We start from the raw sequence: 26,819 nt of genomic DNA on the forward strand, positions 1-26,819 counted from the left end.
TTCAGTAAAAACACTATTTATTCACCCCTCTTGGTTACAGCTGGGCAGGGTAAGCGGGTATGGAGGAGGATGCCATGCACTCCGGGCTGCTCCACTGCAGCGGTTTAGCCCCCGTGTCTGCCCCGCGCTCAGGGGGAGCTGCCGTTACTTCGCAGTCTGATTTAAAAAAAAAAAAAAAAAAAAAAAATCAAAACTAAATAAATATTGTTCCAAAAGAAGCCAGAGGGGAGAGCAAGCCTTTGGTACAACAGCTGCATCTCTGGCAAGACCCCGAGCCGCTGTGCTGGACCCCTCCGGGCACAGCTGGGGGTTGGCACAGGCTCTGCTGAGCCTGTCACACACGGAAACATGGAGCAAACAACAACAGGAACTTTTTGAGAACTCCAGTTCGCTTGTCACAACCCCCCACGGCTTTGCTTTGTGGTCTTGGGACAAGGAGAGGTGACAGTCAGGGTTTAGGAGAATCCAAAGGAGACAGGCTCACTCCAGGCCGATGGTCTGCACTTTCAGCTACGTTTGCTTCCCAGTCTTTGGGGTGAAAGCAGACTGCTGAGCATGTATAAGGACAGATTCCTTTGACCTCCTGTTTGCTAAGCTTCCAAGGTGCTTGGAACCAGAGCCTGGAACGCAGAGGCCGATGCAGTGTTCCTTTCTATGATATATTTTTCTTATATATAGTATATATTTTTAAACCAGCCCTGCCAAGTCTATTCGTTCGCTCAGGTGCACGTCACCGAGAGTCATCTCCCACCATCCCACGACGTATAAAACAGGAGTTACGTGTCTAAGGGAAGGGAAGTTGTTTCCAATTGTTCCCTCTCCTTTCCCCTTCCTGGAGAAGAGAGTGGAGATTCCGGGCCGGGTCCTATCGATCCATCTCATCCAGGAGCGGCGTGGCGTCCCCCGCGAGGGACATGGGCGTGCTCTCGATCATGGGGCTGGGGGACGGGCGAGGGGTCAACCTCTGCTTCTGTTTCCTCCGCTCAGCCTCCTTCTCCTGCAGCCACTGCTCGGCCATCTTGCCCCAGTCGATGGCAGCGTGGCTGTTGGTCCTGCAAGGACAGGGGCAGACGGTGAGAGATGTGCTACCAGGAAAGCTTCCCTGCCCTCCTTCCCTCCACAAGGGTTCCACGCAGGAAGGTACAAGGTAACCCCACCATGCTGCTTCCACAATAATCAAGAAAAGACAAGGAGACAGGACACAGATGGATACATGCACCCAGAGCTACTCACTTTGGCTGCTGCCTCTGCCTGGAGCTGGACGATGCCTGTGCCTGGGACTGGGTGGACTGGGGTGTGGTGTTGGCCTGGAGCTGGTACTGGGGTGTGGTGATTGGCTGACTGGGAGTAGTGTAGGAGTAACTGGGGGTCATCAGAGGGGTGGCCACCGGCTGCTGTGCTGGAGTTGTGAAGACCTGCAGAGAGCAGAGGCTGTTAGGGGACAGAGGGTGAACCCTGCTAGGCTGTGGGGTGCTCTGCACTGCCCTGCTCCCCCCTTTCTGCACACTGCCAGGGCCCTCACCTGGGCAAGGAGAGGGTGGCAGTGGGCACTGCCCAGGAAATGGGTGGCTGCAGAGCACGAGAAGCAATACCTTGCTGAGCACAGGACACTTGTTCCCCTGAGAGCCCTTGATCTCCCACCCAACCTGGGTCAGCAGGGCCAGCACAGCCTGCTCTCCTTGTTCACCCCATGCAGGCTGCAAGGGGAGATGCTAGAGCCAAGCAAAGGCAAGGGGCACAAGAGATAGTTGGAGCAAGCCAACAGCAATGACATCCTGCAGTGGGTATGAAGAACAGATGAATTCTTCCCCTGCAGGCTGCAGAGAAAGTGCAGCAGCTCCTGAGATGGCTCCCTCCCACATCCCAAGCCAGCTGGCTGCTTGTCCCATGGAGCACTTAGTTTCTTTGCCTCCCAGTGTTCACCTCCCTTTCTCTTCAGATGTCTTGATGATTAATACATCGAGTTATCGACAGTCTCTGCCTATCCCCAGCTCAGCGTTCACTGTGCCAAATTCCCTGAAAGCCTCCCAGGGTGCTCCAAAGGAGGATCACTCCTCCCTGCAAGCCTTGTCTTGCACAGCATCTCTTCTTTCGGTCTAACAGTTGGGTGTGTTTTTTGTACCCAGGCTCCTCAGTCCTCCTGCAGCTGGAATCAGCCTCGGTGTCAGCTGGGAGCATGGGTTGGGAGGAGGCAGGCACCACCACACGAGGGAAGGCTTCAGCATGAGCCAAAACTGTCCAATTCCATCTTATTCCCTGCAAAGCCTCTGGGTGGTGGGTCAGGCTGAGGTGTTTGCCCGCTGGTGCAGGTCGGAGATTAGCGCGCTGAGCTGAAAAGCCCTGCAAACTCAGCGCATAGTTTCACAGCTAATCTCCTCCACTGCCAGCTCACGTTGCCAATTCAGGGGCACAATCAGAAGGTTGTGTGCCCTCACTGCTGGATCCCACCTCTCCACCCTGCCACATTCCTTGGGGGCCAGAGCAGCTTGCTACTTTGCTTCGACTCCTCCCCGGAGCAGGCCTGTCTTACACGCCTCATTTCTTCAGTCATGAGAGGCAAGAGGAAACCTGGTCCAAGAATCCTCATCCCCTGTCCAGCACTATGGGTACAAAACTAGGACTGGGTGATCCCAGGTAATGAGGGACTCCTTAGGCTCTCAGCAGAGCCTCCGTGGGATCATTTCTAGCAGCATGAAGAAGGCAGCAGCACCTCCTCTCAAAAATTTAAGTGACACCTACGTGGTACGCGCTGCTGCCGCCTCCGCTGCCTCCATAGCCATACTGGCTGGATCCCCACTGTGCAGGGGTGGCATTTGGGTTCTGTCCCTGGCCTGTCACAGCAGCGATGGCACTGAACATCTGGGAGGTCATGTTCTGTGGTAGAGCGTTCACCGCACGTGTCAGGTCTGCAAGGAAGACATGTCGTGTGAGAAAGAGCCTGGAGAAAGAGCTCACGTCCCAATTCCAACCAGGAATGGCCTGCACTGACCTGCCAGGTTGATGTTAGCTGGAGTAGCGTTAATGGAGGCTGGAGTCCTGGTCCTACTGCTACTGCTGGGGGTAATACCTGTAAAAAACACAAACCAAGAGAAGCAGGTTAGTTCTCCCAGAAGAGCAGCCATTGGCCTTAAACTCAGAATTTGACAAAAACTGTGGCAATATTTGTTCTGGCACAGTGGTTTGTTACCAGGGAATGGTGTGTGCTGCATTGTACGGTGGGGGAGACAAGAGAGAGGAAAGGGACTGATCAAGCCTTTGCTGCATGGCCCACTTGGCTGAAGGATTAACTCTCAGGAGAGCTCTCAGTGGGTCTATGGAAGGCAAACACTTGGGGTGTTGCTTTGGAGCCTCCCACATATAGAAAATCCTAGGTCATTTTAGGGACAAAGAACAGGAAACTGTCCTTTAATAACTGTCCCTATTGCATGACATCTAGAAAACAAACAGCACTCGAGTTGTGGGGTGCTCACCTGGAACAGGGTCCTGATAATGATCCTTAAACCATCGGAAAAGTCCATTTACGGTAGGGAAGACTTGGCCCCGGTAGCGGAATCCTTCTGGTGTCACTGTCACGTACTCTATCCTGTGAGGAGCAGTGAGAGCACAGGCTGCTTTAGAGCCACACCTGTCCCTAACAGGTCACAGTCAGAACTGTCATGGCCTACAAACTCAGGTGATGGCTGTACTGATAATGAACTGACAGACACTTCACAGACACCCTAGACACTTGATTTTCAAACAATTGCTCCAAAATACCCTTCCTTTCCACACAAAATCCATCAATCCCTGCCTACACTCCTGTGACATCCACTGTGCAGGGCAGTGCTGCTTGTGGCACCCAGCTGGTTAAGACACATGGGAGTCTCCTGGGTGAGATTTACTGCCAGACTTGGGTCCTCTACTGCCAGGAGGCCAAATTCTGGGAAAGGGGAGGCATGACTCACAGGGATAGTTAGATCCCAGGATGATAGAGCTGGAAGAAAAACTGGTAGCAATCATCAGCTGAGGTGTGGTACTGGCAGTACTCAGTGCAGAGGCTGGGCTTGCCTCTGACTTACCTTGGTTTGCCTCGAGGCTGATATCCCAAGAGGAATTTACCAGGTAGATCTTTACAGGCACTGATAAAGTATGGAATAAATGTTGGCTTCTCTTTCTTGGTCTTTATCAGCAGCTCTTCCAGCTTCTAATTGTAGAGAGAAAGAAGATAAATGCTCCAGGGGAGCCTACATTTTCAGCAACACACAGAACCTATGGATATCTTCCTACAGAAGCTACCACATCCCAGGACAGGCTTACCTTCTTGTCTCCACCATTGCAGTCCTGATAGTATTTGTGATTCAACAGGTCTCTGGCAAAAGAAGCCATTGGCTGGACATAGCGAGCAACAATTTCATCCAGGTCTTCAAATTCCTTTGAACAAACACATTTAAAGAGGTATTTAGGGTGCATGATGATAAACTCTTATCCTAGTAAACAGTTCTCAGTCATACTTTCTGCACAGCAAGGCTGGATGCTTTGAGGGGAAAAAAAAAAAGAGATAAGTATTGTCTAAGGATCTGGAGACCTGCACTGGAAGTTACTCTCAACAGTCTGAAAGCAGCTGCAAGGACAGAAAGGCTGTATCAGCCTGTTCCTGCCAAATAGGTACTTCTTCCCCACCGACTCCTTCCCAGGCATGCTCTGGAGGGCTCTTACCTCTGTGTTAATCCAAAGCATGGAGCCCAGGCTGAAGGCATTCTCCTTGCCCTCTTCCCGGACATCCACATGCTGGTAAATCCCATCATTGACCTTCCAGGTGACAGTCAGGTGGTTCTCCCCTTTGCTACTTGGTCGGATAATCACATCCCCTTGGTCCATGGTTTCCATCATCTTCTCTGCTTGCTTGAAGCTAATGTTGTGGAATGATGGGTGAGCAATTACTCTCTTGATGTACGCTAGGGAACAAAGCAGAGTGCTCAGGCTTCCAAGAGGAACTGATTTAATGCAACTATATATCTAATGTGCTGATTCTCCTGGAAGCATTCTGGGAAGGATGGGGATAGAGTGGAATTAAAAACTGGAGACTCACTTGTCCGCTGCTGCTTTCTTTTCATGTCTTCTTCCTGTTTGTGATCCGCTGCTTCAGAGTCGAAGTCATAGTAGGTGTCTTTAGGCAGCTTCCACTCATTGTTTTTATCCATGAGGTCTGAGGTCCTGCAGGTCAGGTCTGCACTAAACTTCTCAATGTCAATCTTCATGATCCTGCAGTGAACTGTCATTCCCACCTGCGGAGGAGGTGCAGGGAAAGGTGAGCAGCAGGTTTGGCAGCTACACCAGCCTCCCTTCACCACAGAGCGATCCGTGTGGGATCACACTGACAATCTGGAGGTACAAATTACCTCATCTCCTTCAGACTCACACAACCTTTAAAAGTGATCTTTCTATAAAATCAACTGATCCCCAACACGACCAGAATCAAAAGAGATTAAAGGAAAAATGGGCAGTTCTCCAGTGCATCTACTACCTATGCCACACACCACACAGAAAACTGCATGTGTGGAGGATGAGGACAATTACCTTTTCTATTTTAAACATAGGAGCAACAAAACTGGTCTTCAAGATGTGCAAGAAAGCAGTTAGGTCTGTTCAAAAGCAGACACCCAAAGGACTGCCCTAGTAAACTGGGAGACACAAAACACCCCCACAAAAACTGTAATGTCTTAGTTCACTTAACCATAATGAAGTTAATTAATAACTCTTTAAAGAAATGCTGAGACCTCTGAGCTTACAGGATTATCCATCACCTGCATGGACTGTTGGGGACCCCAACAGACAGCAAAATTGTTAAACCTCTATTTTATCCCATGATAAAAATGTGTTATTCTGTTCCTTTCAGAATCCCAACCCGTGTCCTGAGCAAGACCAGTAACTGATGAGCTCCATTAATTAATTGAGAGAGGAGAAAAGCTATGAGAGGGAAAATGACCCTTGCCTATGCAAAAGCAGTGCTCTGAACTCTTTAGAAAGCCAGAAACAAAGGGCAGCTCTGCATTAGAATGCCTTCTGGTCTCCTAAACCCAGACTTCAGCCAGACGACAATAAATCCTCCCGCAGCACAACGTGTTAACTGATTAACAGGGTTCCACCAGCTGCCAAGGCAGATTTGCACTGTGGGAGAAGGACACTAACCAGAACCTGAACTTCCTGCTGATTAAAGTCCTTCAATGAAAATAAGGTTGGAAAAGTCATTTAAGGAACAGTTATTAACCAAACTCTGATTCTTTGGTATTGGTCCACGCTCTTCCAGCTCTTGCTGGATATGGGAAAATCCGCTGCTTTCATACCTTCACCCTTTCTTCTGGTCGCTTGACCACCTTATCACTAAGAAATTTTGTTGGGATGAAGCCAGCAACACCATTATCCAGACGTGTCTTCACTCCAATGGCCTGACCTGGGCAGGAACCGCTGTCAAAATGGTTCCAAACCTTGAGCAAGGCAACAGGAAAAAGTCATTCAGCATGAAAACAAAATAGCCCTGGCAGTTCACACTCATAACAAGTCCAAAAGCTGTGTCAGCAAAGTGGTGCAGCCAGCAAAGACTTGTAGAAGGGCAGGGGACAGAGGACTTCAACAAATGCTACCCAGTAATGCAATATTCCTACTCCAGTTCTGCTCAGCTTATGGGACATTGCAACCGGGAAGGTCAGAACATTTTTAGACCCTGAACACCAGCCTGCAGCCAGGGCTGCTGCTTAATGAATGCTATAGGGGTTTAGAGTCACAGATTACCCAGGCTGGAATTCACAGTGTTTTAGAAAGACCTAAAGTACAGCTGCATTAAGCAGCAGGGGGTCCAGATAAGTTCTTAAATTCGAGAAGGTGGTAGAACCTTCTGTTCTCAGTGTCATGGGTAATTTCTCTGCATAAAACAATCCCAGAGCACAAACAAGAATGCTTTATGTATCTGCAGAGAACCGGTCAGCTTAGCCCCTGGTACATTTCACTCAGCCCAGTTCACTAAAATCCATAATGTAGCCATAAAGGACCTGTCAAATCTATACTGAAGCAATTAGTCAAAAGTGGAACAGATTATATTTGGAGCCAAAGGCCACATCAGGTTGGGATCCTGGGGCACTGCAGACACAATCTTGGCTCCGATACCTTGTCTACCAAGAACCCAAAACAAGGCTCAAGCCTGCTGATAGCAGACTCCTGACAAAGGCAGGCCTGGTAGGAGAAGCATCCCCACCTCGCTGAGCTCTGGGAAGTTATCCTGCTGACAGAAAGGACACTGCCAAAGGCCAGTTTCATCATTCCGTATGGCCTGGTCGTAGCTTTCTCCTTGCGGGCGCCTGTGGGCTATCCCAGTCACGTTGCAGATGATCATTTTACCTGTGGTGTGATGGGAGAGTAGAAAGAAAGGCTGAAAAAACTGCAGAGCTGGGCAGTTCCCTCCATCTAAGGTAGTCATTCAGGCATGAAGGTGATAGGAGACTACTCAGGTACCTTTGAAAAGCTGCTTCACATACACGCAACCACAGCACTGTCCCAACATCATGCTCACCACGATCCCTCTGCCCCACCTTTACACATCCATGTCAACTTATGATGTAAACAGGGATGTACCTATATAAAATGTCTCTGGAGTTTCTTTGGTCAGCATATTGAAGACCTCTTCTGTGTTTGGAGAACGGTATGGTGTTCTCAGGTCCTTGTATCTGCAGCTTAGTTCAGCTCGAATGTCATATAAAGTGATGTGCTTGTCACCATAGCCCTGTGTGGGATTCAAAGGTTATAAAGGCATGAGCAGCAAGAAGGTGGTCAGTAGGGAATCCAGTGTAAGTTAGGGAAGAACTCAAGAAACTTATCAAACAGCAAATTTAAAAAAGAGTAATGTGCCATCAATCTGTGGAACTCACCCACAGGACGTCAAGGAGGTCAAAAATACCAACATATTCATAAAACAAGTTAGATAATTTCAGGGAGAACAGCTTAAATGGTTTAGTTACTGTCTCCTGCCTCCTTCCTCCCTCTGCTCCAAGTGTACTTTCTGCAAGCATTTACTACATGCCATTGTCAGACACTGAATTCTCATCATGGCTGTTTATACATTTTACAACAGCACAGCTAATGCTCAGCTCCTAAAAAGGATAAGTGTCATCAGCTATAAAACAAGAGAATCTGAGCATGGCAGCAGAGCTTCCCCTCTGCTCTCAGCACCAGGAGACCCCAGCACACCTGTCTTTCCAGTTCTTCAGCAAAGGCATCGAGATCCAGGTCTTTCAGGCGCTCAGGGTTTTCCAAGATCTCCTCCAGAGCTCCTGCAGGATTAGCATCCTCAGCTGACTCATCATATTCCAAGGCATCCACTGCCATTTTCCTTGCCCATTCATAGGTTTCAGGATGGACCCTGGACCCATCTAGGACCTCGATGTAGGAATCAGTGCTGAAATAAAACCAAAGCAATGTTCAATAAGGGCTCTGAGGGTTCCAGCTGTTCCTGCAGCTCAGTAATCAAGCACACTCTTGAGCACCATCACTTGCCCTCCACAGAACAAACTACTCTAAAAAGGACACAATGAATTATTCATTGCTAAATCAACAGGAGCCAAAGCAAGACCTGGCAAATTCCAGTCTGCAGCTCCCTCGCTGCAAAGACGCAGCCAGGCATTTTGGATGCTGGGTGGATTTGATCCCTGTGTAATACAGCTGCTCCTTGAGCACACAGCTCTCTGCAGTTTCCCTCCTCATATAAATTCAGTGTTGCCAAGTGGCAGCACAGCCATCTGCATTGAGCTCTTTGGATGGGGCAACACTTTGCACCCTGCATCTCTGGGATTTGTATCCTGCAGGAACCAAGGGTTCCAGCACTGTTGGATCACTCAGTGTAGGTATTCAGCCAGGTGTCCTTCCTCAGACTGCTTTTCAAAAGCAAAAAACCCTAAAGAAAGTACGTTTCCAGGAAGTGATCCTCCTGTGCAAAGCAGTGAGTCAGAGGTTCAGAAAGTAGGTTACAGCTGTCCTCAAAACACCTCTTGTGTAGTTACCAGTCACTTAATGCTCTATAAACTTCCCAGCATGGCTACTGGTTTAAGACAGGGAGCCAAATTGCTGAGTTATTACTCAAATTTGAAACTTTAGAAAAATAAAATACTGTTAGTAGGACCAGGCCAGAAACTAAGCTGAAGAGCAGATGGGCTACTGACAACTGTGAGGGAACAATTGGTTTTAGTTTAGTTCCTATTGATCACAAAGGGTCATTCACACAAGAGCAAGCCATATAATTCATTTTCTGGAGCACACACTGCTGCTGTGCAAGTTTAGGTGTCCCTAATAATCAGGTTAATAACCAGCAATTATCTGAACTTGGCCAGAAATCAGAGAAAAGTCCTGGGAACGTGGACTCCAGGGAACAAGTCGCTCATGCAAACTCCACATCCTGAACTGCATCAAATACAACCCAATACCCACCTGTCACCCAGTGATGCTGTGTCAATTTTGATGAAGCCAGCACAGTTGATAAACACCTTGGGTCCCATGTGACACATCGTAACCAGCTGGGTCCTGTTCTCCAGACGTGTGTTGTTTTGTTTTAAGATCTGGGAGTGAGAGGCAAGAGTATAAAACCTGTTATTCAAACACAAGATTGCCCCAAGGTTGTGGACTACCCATCCCTGGAAGTGTTCAACGTCAGGCTGGATGGGGCTCTGAGTACCCTGGTCTAGTGGAAGGTGTCCGTGCCAATGGCAGGGGTTGTTGGAACAAGATGATCTTTAAGGTCCCTTCCAACCCAAACCATCCTGTGATTCTCCAGGAAAAGCAGAGGACTCACACCAGACACTGCTGTGTTCAAGGCATCCGACACATGCCCATCACAACTCATAAGTTGTTCCTCCCTGCCCGTGTCTCAACATTGTCTGAAAGAAGACGATTCTGCACGGAAACAGCTCCAACTCCCAGAAAAAGCGTTGGCTTTTTGCCTGGTGTTTTCCACACTGCGGAGGTGTCTTGACGCTGTGACAGCGCATCCACTCCCGAGGGTTTGGGAGCTGTCTAGGATTGACGGATCTGCTGAGCTGTTTGGGTCTGTCAAGGACGTAAGTCCATGTATAGCTTCAGGGAGAGGCACAGTGAGGCAACACATGGTAAAACACATGTCAACAGAGCTGTCAGCTGCATCTGGCACAAGGGACCCTGACTCATCTCCTACCACTGTTGGTGATGAACTGTTTTTGTAGGCAGGGACAGAAGCCTCCTTACCTTTAGCAGGTGAGTGCCTTTGCGTGGTCCCAGGCCACACACGTACTGCAGCAAAGCCTGGCTGTGGGGGTGAGCGATGGCCCGGTTGACATCCACCCCCACCTCGTTCACACGGTTTATGAACTCGCAGTAGAGCGCATTCAGCAGCTCCTCCTTCACCACGTGCTCCTGGTAGAGAGAAGATGCATTAGCCTTGGAGGAGATGGATATGTGCAACACTTTGCCGTAGAAAGCAGAGGCAAACACAACACACTGGCTCCCAGGAGCTGTGTCGCACCTCAGAGTTACCCCCAAGAACAGCCTAAAGGCTCACAAGCTAAAAGCAGCAATAAAAAAAGGTGCTGTGTAGCCTGAATATGGCACAGAACAGGTAGACCTTGTACCAATTCAACTTGGAAACCTTTTCTTTGACAGCAAACCCTCATAAGCCACTTTCTCTTTGCAGAGAAGGATCTTCCTTGCCCAAAGATCTCACAAGGGAAGTTTACCTGCAGAGGGTGAAGTTTCAGGCAGAGAATATCCTCATCAGAGCTGCAGACCTGGGCAAACTCTATGAGGGGGTCCTGAATGCGGCGAGCGAGGGAGACGGCTTGACGCAGCAGAGGTGGGTAATCCCGGAATTCATTCTGCAACAGGACAGACAATCAGGGAAAACCCTGAAGCTATTTTCACACTTTGTAGCACAAGTAGCAAAGACATGTCAGGCAGGGATTAGAGCAAGGGAAGCATCTGGTGCTCAGAGAAAAGAAGGCTGAGGTCAAAGGCTCCCAGGAGCTCTGCTGCAATTAGGAATGAAACCATCTCACTCACTCAGCTGAGCAAGATTCATTTCAGACCACATCGATATCCACTTTGTACATCTGCTGGTGCTGATCTCTTCAGAGAAGCCTAAGTAAGATGTTTTGCCTTGATCCAAAAATCAGTACGTGACTGTCTGGATGGATCATATGAGACACAGGATGACGTAAGGCAGGGCCAGCACAACAAATGGAGGATGACACAGCACGAACGAGCAACAGACTAAGGGACAGCTGGAGTAACAGAAGGCTCACCTCAGACTTCTTGCTGTTCATGTAGAGGATGGCCAGTTCATTGTCCACCAGCTCCACTCCGATAGAGGACAGCTGCTGCCCTTGGTCCAGCTCATGAACAATTCTCTTTACATCCTCCATCAGCATTTGAGCATCCCTAGGGAGAGACAGCCAAAGGGATTGAGTGGAGAGCACAAAGCTGGGTCCTGGAATCACTTAGGGATACAACCCAACCGGGTTACCTCATACCATGGACAGAAACAGTGAAATGTGGACAGGCATGAGGAAGGGACTGGAAGGAGACTGGGAAATGGCAGGAACACAAAGACTGACCTGTTCTCGCCTGCAATCGTCACCACATGAGGTTTCTTGTTCAGGAGGAATTTTTTCAAGGTTTCAATATCCTGGGCCTGGAAAGGAAAGCAAGACAAACCAAAGCAGAACAGCTAGAAGGTTTCTGCCCTGAGCTGCTTGCATTCATCTCAGTGATAGCTGCACCAAGGCTCACCTTCTTTTCCCTCTCTTCCTCGCGCCAGGCATTCCTTCTCTTTGTGAAATGTGGCAATCGTAGGAAGTCTGTAACCTCACCCTCTCCATTAACAAGGGCACAAAACACTGGGTGGTCCCTGTAAAACAGAGACAACTCAGACATGGAGAACTGCTAAAGCTGGACATGCATCCAGAGGCCATTCCCTCCCTCCTACCTGGCTGATGAAAATGCAATGCCCAGCACCCGAATCCCCTTCCCTTGGTTTTCATCCATGAAATCATCGTCCTCCTCCACTTGCTGATCAGGCCGGTAAGGAGCGACTTTGAGCCAGTTGTACAGTTTGCGGCTGCATGCCTGGCAGAGCAGAGAAAGGGAGAGAGGAGTGAGGGAATCCACTGCACATGCCTTGGCATAGCCCTTCTCTGGAGGCAGGGTCATGGACTGCTCAAGGCAGCAGAAGAACCAGACTCAATCCTTGCCTGCCTCCTCCTCCCCAAGGACCCGTGTATGGCCTGTGAGCAGCTATCCCCAGAATGCTGCAGGACTGTTGGTGTTTGCAACCCCAGCTCTGACTCAAATCCACCTCTGTCCCATCTCACCTTGAGGACATACTCCTTGGCTTCCACCAACAGCTTGTTCTTCAATTCTTTGGCCATCTGCACGTAGAGGAACTGGTTGAGGGACCGCTCAATGGCCATCGTGCGCTGCCGATTCCACTCCTGCACCTGGTGGCTGAACTCATCCCGGTAATAGAACTGTTTGATTTCCTCAAAGTACGTCTGGTCGCTTCCATAACTGCAAGAAAGGAGAGGAAAGGCTCCAGATGCCTGCACTGACACCCTCACTGACAGATTCCTGCACCGGGATGTAACAGCAACACCTCAGACTCAGGAAGCTGCTTGGAAAAATTAGGGAAGAGCCAACCCTGCCATCAAAGACTGCTCTAGTTGCAGAAGTGATGCTGCAGACAGATCACAGCCACTCCAACCCACCCATATTGCACAGTGTGGCCACTCAGATGTGCAGGAAGGACCAAGGGGCACTCAGTGAGGACCGATGGGAAACAAGCATCACCTCACACAAAAATCCCAAAGGCTTCAGAGTTTGCCTTCAAATGAGTAAGACAGATGTCTGCTCAAGTTTTCACTAAGATGATGGAAAAATCAAGACCCTGAGAGGTTGTTTGACATTAAGGTGCAGAAAACTACCAGGCCATGACTTTCAGGAGCAGTTTGGGTTACAGAGAAGCTCTAAGAACATGGCAGCACTGGATGAACAAGGTCTGTCAAGGCATGGATGGCATGGCCAGTGGGAACTCACCCCTCCACTCCTTTCATGTCAATGCTGATATCTATAGTGAGCAGTCCCTCGTCCTCTGCCAGGCTCATTTTCAGGAACTGATCATCTCGCAGCTCCTTCACAGGCTTGTTCTTCATGTATTTAAAGGAATAGGCATAGTGGGCTTCATCAATATCCTGGGAAAGAGGAGAGACAGTCAGCATGCATATAGGGCATTCATGAAGAAAGACCCTTCTGTATACCACAGCAGACAATGGATTTTATTCAATACCCCCTCAGCCCTATGCCTGCCAGTCTGCATTTCCTTCCCCAGCAGGACACAGTGGAATTCCTGCCCAGTCCCAGAGAAACACAGACTGTTTCAGTAATTGAAGGCAACATCTCAACAGCAAGAATCAGGCCTGATGAAATGCTGAGAGTAAAAACGCAGCATGCTGCTGAGCCTCTGCAACAGCCCAGCTCACATGCTGCTCTGAGATTTATTCAAGAGCTGACAGTGACACGGGAGAACAAGCATTTGTATGTAATTTAGATCCTTCCCTGAACTGACCCACAGAGTCAGGCCTTGCTTTCTTACCTTCTTCCCCTTTTTGGTCGGTGAGATGTTGATTTTAGCTCGCTCTTGGAAAGTCTGTCTCAGGACCTGTCTGACCAAAGGCTCCCTGGCTATCTGCAAAGCCACCATGTACCGCGCTCCTTCCAGCACAGCTTCAGGGCTTGGGAATTGACTATGAGCAAAAAAAGGCAACATGAAGGCTTAGGGCTTGAGAATGTCCCCAGATCCCCTGGCTTGTGTCACATCTGTAGGACCTCCACAAAGATCCCCCCACACTGACCTACACACATAATCCTTGGCCAGCTCCAGGGGCTCTGCAGGGAACTGCTCTGTCTCGTGACGCTGGTAACTGTCTCGGAGATTCTCTCCAAACTGCTCAGGTGTCAGACCAAATTTCTTAGCCAGGCCATCTGGGAAAAGAAAAACAACAAAACCCCAGTGAGGACAAGGGTACTGTAGCTTACAGCAATCAAAACCATCAGTCCTCCTCCTACAGGTAAGTCACAGCACCCAGCAGAGCAGGTGGGCCAGGCCACTGCACAGTCAGCACGACAGAGCACAGCCTTACCCAGCCCAGCTGCCTGGCAGATGGTGTACATATCCCGACGGGAAGCCTGCTTCAGCTCAGGCCCTTTCTGCTCATCATCTTCTGCATCCTCCCCTTCACCTGTAGGAAAGATATGTTACAGAGGCATCCAGACAGCTGGAGCATGTCAGAAGCACAGCCTGTGCTATTCATATTCCATTGGAAAGAGCACTTTGTGTGGCAAACTAGACATTTTCAGAGGTGCCTGGAAGGATTGAGACAAAAGCAAACAGCAGAGGTGCTCTGTGCAAACATATGGGCTTTTCAACAGACTTCTCACTGGTTTCTTCTGAACCAGGATTTTGAAGCAGCCCAGAACTAGGAAACCATGAAATTTGGGGAGACAAACCTTCCTCCTCTTCACCATCCTCTCGGATACGCTTTTGCTTCTTGCGAGCAGCCTTGGCAGCATTCTGCATCCTGGGGATGTCTCGCCCGTAGTACAGCAGGAAGTGATTGTACACGTCCTTCAGCTCGTCCATGGATTGCACATCCTTCAGCCTATGGCACACACAGCCAGCACGTTACACCCTGCCTGCAGCTGAGCCATGGGCAGAGCACTCAAAGAACCTGCTCTGGCACAGGTCAGGCAGAAGGAGCCCTTGGGCTCATCTTCCAAAAGAATTTTAAGTATTTCTCATTATTGGCTTTGTGGGGAGGCTAAAATCAGTGCTCTACAGTGGCCAGAAAGCCTGTGCTGTTTGGGCAAGCCAGTGCACATTTTAAGTAATTTTGGAACGAATATAAGAAAGCCATGGCACCATACCTCTCCATGTCAGTAGTATCCAGGGCCCTTATTCCATCAGCCAAGGGCTTGTCAGGGTCAGCAGAGATTTGTTCATACTGATAGGCCTGCATCTTCTCAAACAGTCGTGTCAGGTTCTGCTTGCGGATCTTCAGCTGCGTCCACTGACATGAGAACAAAGGAATTCCAGTGAAATACACCCATGCAGTGAGTTAACTGTCTCCTCCCTTCCCAAGCAGGGGCTCCAAGGATCTTGGCATATTTGTCATATAAAAATAATGATAAAAATCTTCAAGACTGGCCAAGCCCAAATGTCACCTGTGGCAGGTCTCATCTCAGAGATGGATTATATTAACAGAAAAAAATAATAATTAAGGTTTGGATTAACTCATAGTCGAGGGAACCTGCACTCCTGGCAGGAAAGATCACTACACAAAAGAAACCCCATGAAGGGAAGGACTGGTTTAAATCCTGTTTTGTTAGATATCCCCTACTACTACATGACAGCAAACATGCAAAAAGACGTGGGTAAAAAAGTCAAACACACAAAGTCTCCACGGCCAAACCAAAATCTGTAGAAAGTATCAGGCTAGGTAGGAAGACATGTTAAATGCTGATGGGACAACCAGCAGGGAAAACACTCCTCACCTTCTCATCCCACTGCCAGACCCTCCACAGGTCGTTGATGTGCAGCTCTGGCTCCACATACTCCTTTCTGTAGAAGGCGATGAATGGGACCTGGGTCAGAAATGAGACTCATCATCACTGTGCAGGAGACTGGTCTGTTCCTGGCAGCCAGAACCCCAGAGAAAGCTCCTGTTCCATGTGGGAGAACAAACTAGTGGGGCAGCAGTGTAGGACACGTACCAGGCCATGTCCAACCTCTTACTCCACTGAAGAATATACCACATCAGACACAAAACTGCAATGTCAGCCAACACCTCAGAGAACAGCTTGGATGGACTGAGCAAGGCTCACGAGACTCTGAAGTTCCCCACCTCATTTAGCATCAATTTGTCCAGAATCAGGAAAATACAATGACAGCAGCCCCATCAAAGAGGCCTTAAAACCCTGCATTGCCACAGCTCACATAAGATGAGCTGCAGTTCTCAAAAGCACCGTTTTGTCACAGGTATGTTATCTCAGCCCCTTCTAATGTGCTGCCCTAAATGTTTCCAGCAGCCCTGCTGATCCTGACAGGATAAGGAGACAGCAACCCAGACCTTGAAAACAAAGCAGAGTTGCAAATTACCTCAAAATGCTGATTTCTCATGAAATTCAGGGCTTCTTTAATCTTCTGGATAGTGCTGGGCCCCTTGCGGCTGAAGCTGCTGGCTTGTCCACGGTCAAGGTAGTCAGAACTCTCCTAAAGAGGAGAAACACACATTGTGTTGTTTTCCTGAGCTGACCCCTTAAAAGAGCAGCCTCAGGCTACAGCTGTGGTTCTTTTGTTAGTTAGGAATTCAGACTCAGATATACACTTTAATTTAGATCCTAGTCCTGAGAGGTTTAAAGAGAAAGGGAAAAGCAGAACCTGGCCAAGGTAACTGATGGCCAAAAGCAGATCATGGCTAATACTAATTTAGCCCTAAGTGCACAGTGGCCCAGAGATCTCTCAAGCATTCTTGACAATTATTCTTTCAACTTCTCCATATTCCTTTTTGTCCTGTTTTCATGGACGCAAAAACGAAGACGTGCATGTTAAATGACCTGCTCAAAACCAGAAAGGAAGGGCACTACATTTCTCTCAGCAGACTCCTGGACTAAATGTCTCCAGCCTGGAAATCTGCAGTGTCTTTAAATCCTCTTAGGACAAAAGTCCAAGGCATAGCTCTTTACCTGCAAGGAGATGGTGGGAGTTGCAAATGCATTCCTGTAAATCCAGTCAGCTTCTTCCTCCAGCTCATCATCTTCAGCACTCTTCACCGGGATGGATCGCAGCTGTGAAGAGACAACAGCATGAGCAGAGGTACATGCAACACCAGGGCTTGCACTGCCATACTTTCAAGAAGCCTGGAAATTGTTGTTTTGAGCTGCAGGTTGCCTGTGGGACCCTCACCCACGGAGTGCCTAGGGTAGCACTTTAATGTCTGCATCTTCTAAGCACACAGGAAACCTGCACCAGCTTTACACTAGATAAAGGCAACTACAATTCTGTCAAAGGCTTGTGGAAAGGCCTGCAATGCTGCAAAATCTGTGAAGATCAAGTCAGGGTATCTCCACTTCCTACTAGACTCCCAAACCCCCTGCAGTTACATCCTGTTCCAATCTATCTGTGCCTTATGACCACTTTTCTTGCTGCAGCCACAGAGTAACTAGAACACAAAGCAGCTCCAAACCCTCTCTGGGCACTTAATCTCAGTCACTTCTCTTCCAGGGGGCCTGCTCTAATCACCACTGACATCCGTGAAGATGACAAAACGTGTGAACAGGCCACATACAGCCAGAAGACATCGCAGACAGCATTCCCTTGGGCTGCACAGACTGGCGTGGGAAAAAAGGTCCTTCAGAAAACTGGCAGCTTCACATATCCCATTTAACAGAGTAGGGTAACAAATCTCTGCACAGAATTACATTAACATACACTGAAGGGAGATGGAATGAAGGGAGATGAAGGGAGATGTTCAGTGAAAATCTGAATACAGGCTAAAATTAAGACCAAAATATGAGATACCTCAGTGATTCCCTGCAGTATAAACAGCACTTTGTATTGAGAGCAGTGTAAGTCCTGGTCACTTTGAATAAAGTGGGTTACAGCAGTTATGTGTTGGCTGGGATACAGGTAGGCTAGAAACTTTCCCAAACCTTCTCTAGCACTGCATCTCTTGCTATCCAGAGGTCCAGCTCAAGGGATTTCTAACAGCATCCAGCACAAAGCCATCTCAGCACAGCCCAAGCCCTGTGCCACTCCCAGCAGTACAACACTGGCACCCAGTGGCCACAGGGAAACAAACTGTGACGGGGCTAAAACAGGGCTCACACAGGTACCATACTTCCCATGTCACTGACAGGCCTGAATGCAGAGTTTTAGCCTATAATTTGACAGGGAAAATCTTCAAAGAGAGGAAAAAAGAGACACCAAAATCCATTCAGCAGTCAGGTGGCTCTTGGCCTGCGGGTCCCAGCCCTGCTGCATGTGGTGGGAGCCGAAATGCTTTCTGCCTGCACACCTTCAACCCCTTCCCTCACCTGGAATCTCTCAGGCATGTCTGTCATGCGGATCTCGTTGTCCTGGTCCGTTAGGTGACTGCTCTCCAGTTCACTGGGCTCGTACATCTCAAAGATGCTACGCCGACTGACGCGCTTCTTGGTGGTCTTTTTGGGTCGTACACGGGTCTCCCCTTCAGTTTCTTCATCCTCATACTCATATTCCTCCTCCATCTCCTCATCGTACTCGTTGTACTTCTCAAACTCATCATAGTCAAAGTCCACACCAAAGATTTCCTGGGCTTCCTGCAAAGCACTGGAAGGAAAAAAAAATATCATTCAGCCCCAGGGTGCAGTTCACAGACCATCCTTCCAGCCACACAGAAGAGGCCAGGGGTACCTAAGTCTAGGTTTTAGTTTTCCACCCTGGCTAAAAAATCACGGGCAGGTACACAATTCTGAGCTTTACACTTCTCTTAAGGGTGTGGTTTTGGTATCCTTTTGAAAAATCCATAAATCACACATTTCAAAAATTAAACACTAAAACTCTGTGTTTAAATTTACCAGGTTCCCTTTGGGAAAGAGACCAGTGGTATCCAACCACAAGCTGAATCACTCTGCAGTTGCAATAACCAAGTAAGCTGAGCACTGTTTTCGAGGCTCCAGGCCAATTTCCAATCAATACTTACGCATCTGTGTATCCTGGAAGCTTCTTCCTCCATTTTGGCTTCTTTAGGGGTTGTCCATCATCATCCACAATGAAGTCATCAATGTCTGGACATGGAGAAACAATTTAGTGGTCAGGACACTTGGATATTCAACTGGTACCTCTGACAAAGCTCAGCTCAGATAGACTATACAGCAACTACAGCTGCCCAGCAATTTGAGCCTCCACCACAGACTTAGGTTGCTGCTGGCTGTCAGTCTGCCCAGCTCTCCACAGCATCTCCTACACCAACCTCAGACATTCCAGGAGCCTAAACTACAGTAACAAGCTAGAACAAACTTCCAGACACAGGCAAAGCCATTTGGCAATCAGCTGCAAAGCAGTGCACTGGAAATACAGTCAGAAGAGGCACGGTGCTTTGGACAGTAGGTAGAAAGAATTTCTGAAACTCTCTGGGTGTGGTAGTAGCAGCAGTGACAGGCTGATGCTGAAGAGAAGGAGAGCAGGCACGCACTAGGTAATAAACAGTGCCTTGACCCCCTTTCTTTGAAGCATTTTCATTTTTGAGGCAGTTTAGGGAAGATGTTCAAGATCTCAGCACACATAATGTGCTTCTGCACAAAGTGGTTTAGACAGACAAACTAAACCTGTCACCCAGAAATGTTTAATTCTAAAGACTGTACTAATCAGACAAACAAGAGCTTTACCACAAAGTGTCATAGCCTTGGTTACTTACAGCTCAGAGAAAGTCTGAACTTTGTACCTGTGCTTTAATCCTACAACAAACTTCAGACCATCCATACACACCAGATTCATCTTCCTCCTCCTCTTCTTCCTCTTCTTGTGGAGCAACAGGAGCTTCAACAGCTTCCCCTCCTTCCTCGCCTTCACCATCCTGAAAGATTTCTTCAGCAATGGCTTCCTTCTCATGTTCCTCCTTTCCATAGTCTTCTGCTTCATCATCCTCATCATCAGACATTTTTCGCACACGTCTGAATTTTTGCTGCAAGGAAAACGCCTTGTTAGTGCCCACAATCCCTGGCACAGCACTCGAGCTCAGTGTGGGCTCTGCCAGGCCAGCACTGCACTTCCTCTGCAGGCACCTGAGAAGGAGCAGGATGGAGCCCAGTGCAGGCACGCAGCGGGGGAGAGTTCCCCCTCAGGAGCTGTGCCTGTGTCATTTGCGTGCTGTCACCACCAGTGCTGGCCTGGCTTGATGTGCCTCTAGTGTTACAGAAAGAGTTTTAGAGCCCACAATAGCCTGGGATGACTTTGAGGTTAGCAACACACAGGAGAAAGTTACTGGAAGATGAGATGGTCTTGCAGAGGTGGGAAGGGAGGAATACAGCAGACTTTAGGAAACAAAGAGTTTTGCAAACTCCAGGAAGCCAGTTCCCAGTTGCTTGGGCAAGGAGAGATCCTGCTTCCTGCAAGCACTCAGCTCTTCCTTTCCAAGAGGGCAGGAGTAGAGGGGGGGCACTGCTTGCTCACTCCAGGCCAGAGCCCACCCTCCTTCATGCTAAGACACACCACATCATTAACAGCAACATGGCAACACAACTCACTCTTTTGACTTTAACGCCCAAGTTCTCTTCAATGAGGTCAAAATCATCATCCTCCAGGCGGTCATCAAAAGCTAGAAAAGTGACCAGAGATGAGTTACACTCTCTCTTTACTAATCTGGGGAAGCACTAAACCAAGAAGGGTACAGCTTACCCAGCCTGTGCAGACACCCAGGGCAGAGGGAGAGCTCTGCTCCATGGCAGGTCAGTGTCAGAGCATTCTACTGATATGAACAATCATCATGAAACTTACTGCGCTTTCTCTTTTTGTGGCCAACATCATCCTCAGAGTCTCCAGAGTCACTAGCTTCTTCCTCCTCTTCCTCATCGTCATCATCATTAATGAATCCTTTCAGGTTCCCCTGCTCATCTTGATCATCGAGATTCAGCTCCTCCTCTTCCTCATCTGGAGTGGAGAGCAGCATGTGTTAGACATTTACTCATTGGTTATCCATGGAGACTTGGCTCTGGGCAAGCAGCATCTTCCCTCACACCATCCACACAATTTTAACTGAACACTTTTACTGACACAGAACCCAGCCAAGCTACTCATGCCAGAACCCCACTTCTTGTCTCGTGGTCTCATGCTCTCTCTGCAGAGGGAACGGGTGGAGTGGTCACACTGGGAGAATTCCTCTGTTTTTATTGTTTACTATCAAATTGTGTGACTGCAATCCCCAGAGGGGTGAAGCAGAGTATTTTTTATTGCCAAATATAAAACCCACCTAAGCACTTGGAGGAAGGGAAGCAATTAAACGGCGGAGATTATCGACTACAGATGGTCCTGCTATTAGAGTACAGTTATTGCTCCATCTGCAGAGTCACAGGATGCAGAATAGAGCAGTGAGGAACACAGTTCAGCAAACTCACCATCCTCATCTTCCTCTACAAACTTCTTGGTTACTCTGGGCACAACCTCCCCATCCTGGTTGTACTCCTCCTCCGACTCCTCTGCTTCACTTTCCACAAAGTCAGACATGGCTGCAGCAACTGGGGAAAGAGGAAACATCCCTGACATCAGCTGAGCAAGCAAAACACAAGCATTTCCCCTTCAGGTTTCGGAGAGAAGACAGCTAAGGCAAGAGGGTTTCAACTTAGCTATCGGGTCCCTGAATTACCCAGTGTCCACCCTGCCTGGCCATCCCTGTCACCAGAGATTAGGGAAGCGAAGCCAGCAGCCAAGAGCTGCCAGCTCCTGCCACGCTGTGTCTGGGCGAGCAGGACAGGAGCTGTCACAGCAGCGCTTGTTACACAGCCCAGCTCTGGCTGCAGCTGAAACGTGCACACAGCCAGAGCCCTCCATCCCATCCATACCCTCCCATATGGCCGGGAAAGCTCCCACTGATGCTGCACGGTGTCATTTAGGATCTTAATATGATTAATCCTCACTCAGTTAATGAAGCCAGGATGACCCTGAAAAGGGTCTTGACTGAGCTGTGACTGCCAGCTGTTGGTGAGGCTCTGCAGAGCCCACAGAGCAACCAGGAGAGAGGTCTGGGGTCCAGGGTTGGGGGTTTGTGGCTGTCCAACTCCACCACCCCACAACGGCTGGAGCTGCTGCCAGGGTGTTCCAAGCCAGAGACCTCTGCCCAGAGATGAGGAGGCAACAAGAAACTACAAAACTAGGGCATTTTCTATATCCAGAACCTTTTGTTTGATGTTTTTTGCCAAAGAGGGTTTCTGGAAACAATATAAATTATGCTTAGCGCAACAGAAAGTGTATGTCCATGAAGACAGGGCTCAAGTTCTGTCTCTCTGAGCTTTCCACTTCTTGTGGTTACAAACTTGCTGATATTTTTAAAGTTTTCAAAGGAAGCTTGTTCTGGTTTTTACATACATCAAAACAACAGAAGCTGACAAGAGTCAGCTATAAGGAAAAACAAAACAATTCCTCAAATGGCTGTGAGGAAGAAAACACCAGCCCAGGAAGAAATACCAGCCTTTGGGAGGGTACAAAAAGAAGCTCAGAGGTGTCAGATCTAAAGCCAAAACCTCCATGTTAAATTACATCAGATGTAATTTAACACACACACACAAAAAAAACATCACAGAAAAAAGGATGAGAAAACAATTCCATATGCCAGGGAATGACACCTAAACAAACATGCTTCAAAATATTCCCATAATCATTTCCCCTTTGCAAAGAACCAGCTGAAGGAAATCAGTCCCACATGGGACAACCTGATCAATGCTTTGCCATGACACTTTTTGTGTGTAGGATTTCATGTTCTGCCTCAAAATCCACACATCTGGTGCACAAACACAACCACTTTGAGAAAACCAGGGAGTTAACTGCTCAGTTAAAGTTAAATGGTCCAAGGCTCATCTTGGATGATCTTTTAAGTCTTAAAAAAGGAATAGCTCCAAAGGAATGTGTTGTCCAGATCTCATTAAAGAAAAGCCACAACAAAGACTCGGGAAAGACCTCTGCCAGATTTCAGACACGAGGACACAGCAGCTTACACTCCCAGGCTGCAGAATATGTGGCCATGGCCAGTATCTATCTAGGATGCTCCAGACAGGCAGAAAATGCAGCAGGCCAAGGCTTCTGCTCTGCACCCAGACAGGATGTGGCTGCTCTGGTTCGGTGTGTAAGCACAGGGTGATCCCTGTCCTTGAGAGGGCACTAGAAGTCACACACATGTATTTAGGCACCCCGTCAGAACACCTCAGAGGGTAGCACAGATGACACTTAAGTGCATGTTCCTGAAGCAAGTGCCAGTGATGAACTGTGTAACTACAGGAATTATATTTAGCAGCCTGTGTATGAATATTATGTCAAATTTGTGCTTTGTCACCGATTCTTCTGCTACAGGTATTCACCAGGGTGTACTAACATACATAAAACTGCAGGCTGAGTGGCTTTTCCTAGAGCATTTCTAAGTCTAATAACCTCATTTATCAACTGCCCATGATCAACACACAAACCCAGCAAGAAAAGAAACCCCTCAACACAGCAACACACAGAGTTTCACTGTTCTCTACCAGTGAAGTGTTTCACTCACAATTCCAACTTGCTTCCTCATCACTTGTTTTACCATTTCCTGGCAATTTCAGTCCATGTCAAATCAAATTTGTCTGGACATGGGGAACAACTAGGACTTAGGAAAACCACCTTATTTAATAAATCCAGCCGAGCAGGTTCCACACAAGCCAACCACCCACAAAACCGGGTGCTTTCAGCTCCAGTGAAATCCACCCCAGCACAGCAGAGATGTCGCTTAGCACGGAAAACAGAAACAAGATGTTGAATCAGATATGGACTTAAGGTGTCTCTCCCACCCTCGGTGCCAGAGAGGCCTTAATTTGAAACAAAACAGGCCAGGGAGGCAAGCAAAGGCTGCAGCCAGCACAGGTGGAGGTACAGAGCAGAGCTCGGTGTGGTGGGTCACACAGGGAGAGCCCCATTTGTGTGAGCGTGAGGAGGGTCTAAAGACCATTGGGCCAGCAGAGCTGTTTTGATCAGGGGTGTCTGCACTTTGCTCAGCTCAAGGGCACAATGGCAATTATCCAGAGACCACATCCTCCTTTTAGCTGGGATGCCCAGAGCAGACAGCTCTTCACTGTCAGCACTGGGACTGTAAAGCTCTGATCAGGTCAGGACCAGGCTGGACATCAGCCATGGGCTCTGTGGGCTGCCCCCCTGGTTAGGTCAGGATGGGTCTTTAGAACAAGTGCTGCTTTGTGAGGAACCTGAGAATTTCGGAAATCAGACATTCAAATACTTGTAAAGCCTTGGCCACACATCCAGATACCTGCTGGCTGCTCAGGACTGCAAAACATCACAGTATAGGAGGCAGACATGGCTTTGTACGTCAAACACCAGCAAAAGAAAACTCATTAGGGTTTGGAAATGGAGATACATTTCAAAATATCAGAACATGCAGGGAAAATTCCTGCACCTGGAACTCTGGCAAGGCAGAGGGACACAGCCACGTGATGCAGGATAGCATGAGGAATGGCAGTGTCCCACAGGACAGGAGCTTCACAGCCTCAGCAGGTGTGGGGTGAGGGAAAGCAGAAGCATCAGATGCTCTCCAGGCATGAGACGCCCATTAAAGCAGCAGACCTCAGCGGTGCTCACAGAAAAACCAAGGAGTGTCCTCCCAGCGAGATATATTTATTATTCAGCAATCTACCTCAGGACAGCAGTGACAATGCACAAAACAGCATTTAGGCTGCTCATTTAGGCTTCACAACAGCTCAGGTGCAGTCCTTGACCTCTCCCCATCTTCTGTGGGAGAAACACCACCAGGGTCCTTATCCATGCTAACACTGCTTTTGTGGGGTTATTTTTTGGGGGGGAGAGAGTTTGGACAGGGATAGTTCTAATCTCTGCCATTTCATAGTTCGACTAAGAATTCGCTGAAGATCACAAGCTCATGGAACCACGTTGCCAAAGCCACCACTGAACAGTCTCTCTCAGTTCTCATGTCCACACTTCAAAATATCAAACCAGAGAGGATTCAGAAATCTCTGGGAAACTCCACTCAAAACACAGAGCCTAAAAGGCACTCCCACCACGACAAACAACCCTCACTGGTACCTAGTCAGTGTTCAGCTCTTCCTCAGGGCCATTCCCTAGTACCCTAGTACATGAACTTCTGCAGGGCCAACGTTACCTGCCAGCCCTGACATCACCAATATACAGTTTTATATATTTATATATTTAACTTTAATAGCTGTTTTACAGATTTCTGAAGTCAGCAGCTAAACCAGATGCTCCCACCCTGCTCAGTGGTGGCCATGCCGAGGGGGAAGTGACGACTGGAGACCAACGATGCCGCGACAGGGAAAGTCCAGCCAAACAGACACCGCAGCTCAGGAACTTCCCATACCTGCTCTGTTGGTTTTAAACCTCCCGCTGGTCCCACCGCCCCCGATGCTATCAGGTGGCAGCACGTCCTGTGGCAGAGTGACACATTTAATAGCATGTTGTGTGAAACAGCACTTCCTCCTGTTTATTTTAGCCCTGCTGCATCATAATTTCCTGTAAGAAACAGAAAATTGATGCTCCCTCCTCGCTTTCTCTGACCTGCCCGTGACTTCACTCACCTGCATCATATCTCCTGTCAGCCAAGTCTCCTCCCTAAGGTGAGGAAACAAAAGGTTTTGCTTGCTCCAAAACTTGCGCACCCGTGATGCTCCTGCCTTTTCCAGCGCTCCCATTTTGGGATGGTCTAACCATAACTGCCAGGGCACAAACTGCCAACCATTTACACAGCAGCAAAATGATGTTTTCTATCTCATTCTCTGCTCCTTTAAAGTAATTCCAAAATATCCTTTTTAGGAGACAGCAGGCTGTTGAAGTAGTTTTAAAAGAAACAATTGCTGAGACACCAACAGCTCCTCCCTAAACAGTAAGAGCTCAGTAGAGTTGAGTCAGTTAGTAGGGTGTTTGTTGCCTTCATTACACCTGTTGCCATCATATCTTGTTTACCACACCACCACTCCCACCCAGTATTATCTAGTCTCTGCAACTCCACAGTCCGGTTTAGCTATCGTAAATAATTTAGGATTACATTTTCTTTCTCCACATCATCACATTCAGGGGAAAAAAAAAAAAAAAAAAAGAGCAGCAGGAAAAAAAAAAGGCAACAAATGACAGTGAAATAACCTCACTCCACTGTGGGGACCAATCACCTACCATTTTTTGCCACTTTTTAGTCATTTATTAAACTCAAAAAGGGCCTTCCCAGGCTGCCAGGCCTCTGCTTTTCAGGGAGGGCCTTGACAGAAGTTTGGAAAGCCTAATGCAGTGGGTCTGAGAACCACACCTGCAGACCAGGATGATCCGGGAATCCCACGTGCGGGGCCGGGGGAATTGAGAACCACCGGTGTAGCTGAGAAAGCAAGGTCAGACCCTTCCCTCCCCTCCCTTCCAAGAAAAGCATCCCGACGCTCCCCAATGCCACATCTCCTCACATCCACCAGCTCCCCGCACCGTGCCGGTGATGTCCCGCAGCCTCGGGCCCGCTGCGTTCCGTGCTGCTGCGGCACCTCCCGACCCCGGCGGAGCCGCCCCGCACCTCTCGGCCCCCGCCCCGGGACGCTCCTGCCGCCGCCAGCCCCACCCACGGCCGACACCGGGCCCGACCGGGGCGGCCGCCGCCGCTCCACCCGCACCGGGGCCCGACACCAACCTCCGGGATGTCCCTGCCACCCTCACCGGAGGCCCGACACCAACCTCCGGGATGTCCCTGCCGCCCTCACCGGGGCCCGGCGCCGCCGCGGGGCCGGGTCGGGACCGACCCGCGGGCCGGCGCTGACGCGGCCGAGCCGCTCCCCCGGTGAATGACCCACGGGCCGGGGCTGACGCGGCCGCGCCGCTCCCCCCGGTAAATGACCCCCCGCGTTCCCCGCCGGGCCCGGCGCGGCCTTACCCGAGGGGCCGAGGGAAAATGGAGGCGGCGGCGGCGGCGAGCGCGGGGGGCGGAGCGGGGCGAGCCGCGACCTCCCGGCGGGCGGAGCGGCGGCTCTTCCGCTTCCTGCGGGGA

At 49.1% G+C, this 26,819-nt stretch overlaps 1 protein-coding gene across 2 annotated transcripts; it reads right to left on the minus strand.

Annotated features, from left to right (window-relative positions):
- Positions 1-26,786, minus strand: SUPT6H (SPT6 homolog, histone chaperone and transcription elongation factor). 2 transcript variants are annotated; one of them, XM_050322050.1, is made up of 37 exons: positions 26,706-26,786; positions 21,193-21,312; positions 20,576-20,728; positions 20,326-20,396; positions 19,568-19,763; positions 18,783-18,867; positions 18,136-18,409; positions 16,786-16,887; positions 16,199-16,312; positions 15,595-15,684; positions 14,968-15,110; positions 14,551-14,702; positions 14,184-14,282; positions 13,896-14,025; positions 13,637-13,787; positions 13,081-13,235; positions 12,360-12,555; positions 11,975-12,114; positions 11,779-11,896; positions 11,604-11,680; positions 11,292-11,427; positions 10,728-10,865; positions 10,240-10,407; positions 9,451-9,578; positions 8,218-8,425; positions 7,606-7,753; positions 7,229-7,371; positions 6,324-6,464; positions 5,069-5,264; positions 4,696-4,934; positions 4,297-4,410; positions 4,059-4,183; positions 3,471-3,583; positions 2,990-3,067; positions 2,740-2,906; positions 1,234-1,415; positions 1-1,052 (listed from the first exon to the last, which is right to left on the minus strand). In XM_050322050.1, exons 2-37 carry the CDS (start codon positions 21,299-21,301, stop codon positions 866-868), a joined length of 5,166 nt encoding a protein of 1,721 aa, XP_050178007.1. In that variant the 5' UTR covers positions 21,302-21,312; positions 26,706-26,786; the 3' UTR covers positions 1-865. The 2 variants fall into 2 exon arrangements, with proteins under 2 accessions (XP_050178007.1, XP_050178008.1); XM_050322051.1 differs by lacking the exon at positions 26,706-26,786 and adding an exon at positions 26,510-26,528.
- Between the last annotated feature and the right edge of the window lie 33 nt (positions 26,787-26,819).

Source organism: Myiozetetes cayanensis, unplaced genomic scaffold (assembly GCF_022539395.1).
Source record: "Myiozetetes cayanensis isolate MyiCay16 unplaced genomic scaffold, myiCay2020 scf27, whole genome shotgun sequence".
NCBI lineage: Eukaryota > Metazoa > Chordata > Aves > Passeriformes > Tyrannidae > Myiozetetes > Myiozetetes cayanensis.

Coding starts and splice junctions, on each gene's coding strand:
- SUPT6H (XM_050322050.1), bottom strand. CDS start 21,301: ATGTCTGACTTTGTGGAAAGTGAAGCAGAGGAGTCGGAGGAGGAGTAC. Junction 16,888..18,135: donor ACATGCCTGAGAGATTCCAG/GTGAGGGAAGGG, acceptor GTCTCTTCACAG/CTGCGATCCATCCCGGTGAA. Junction 4,411..4,695: donor TGCTTTGGATTAACACAGAG/GTAAGAGCCCTC, acceptor GTTTGTTCAAAG/GAATTTGAAGACCTGGATGA.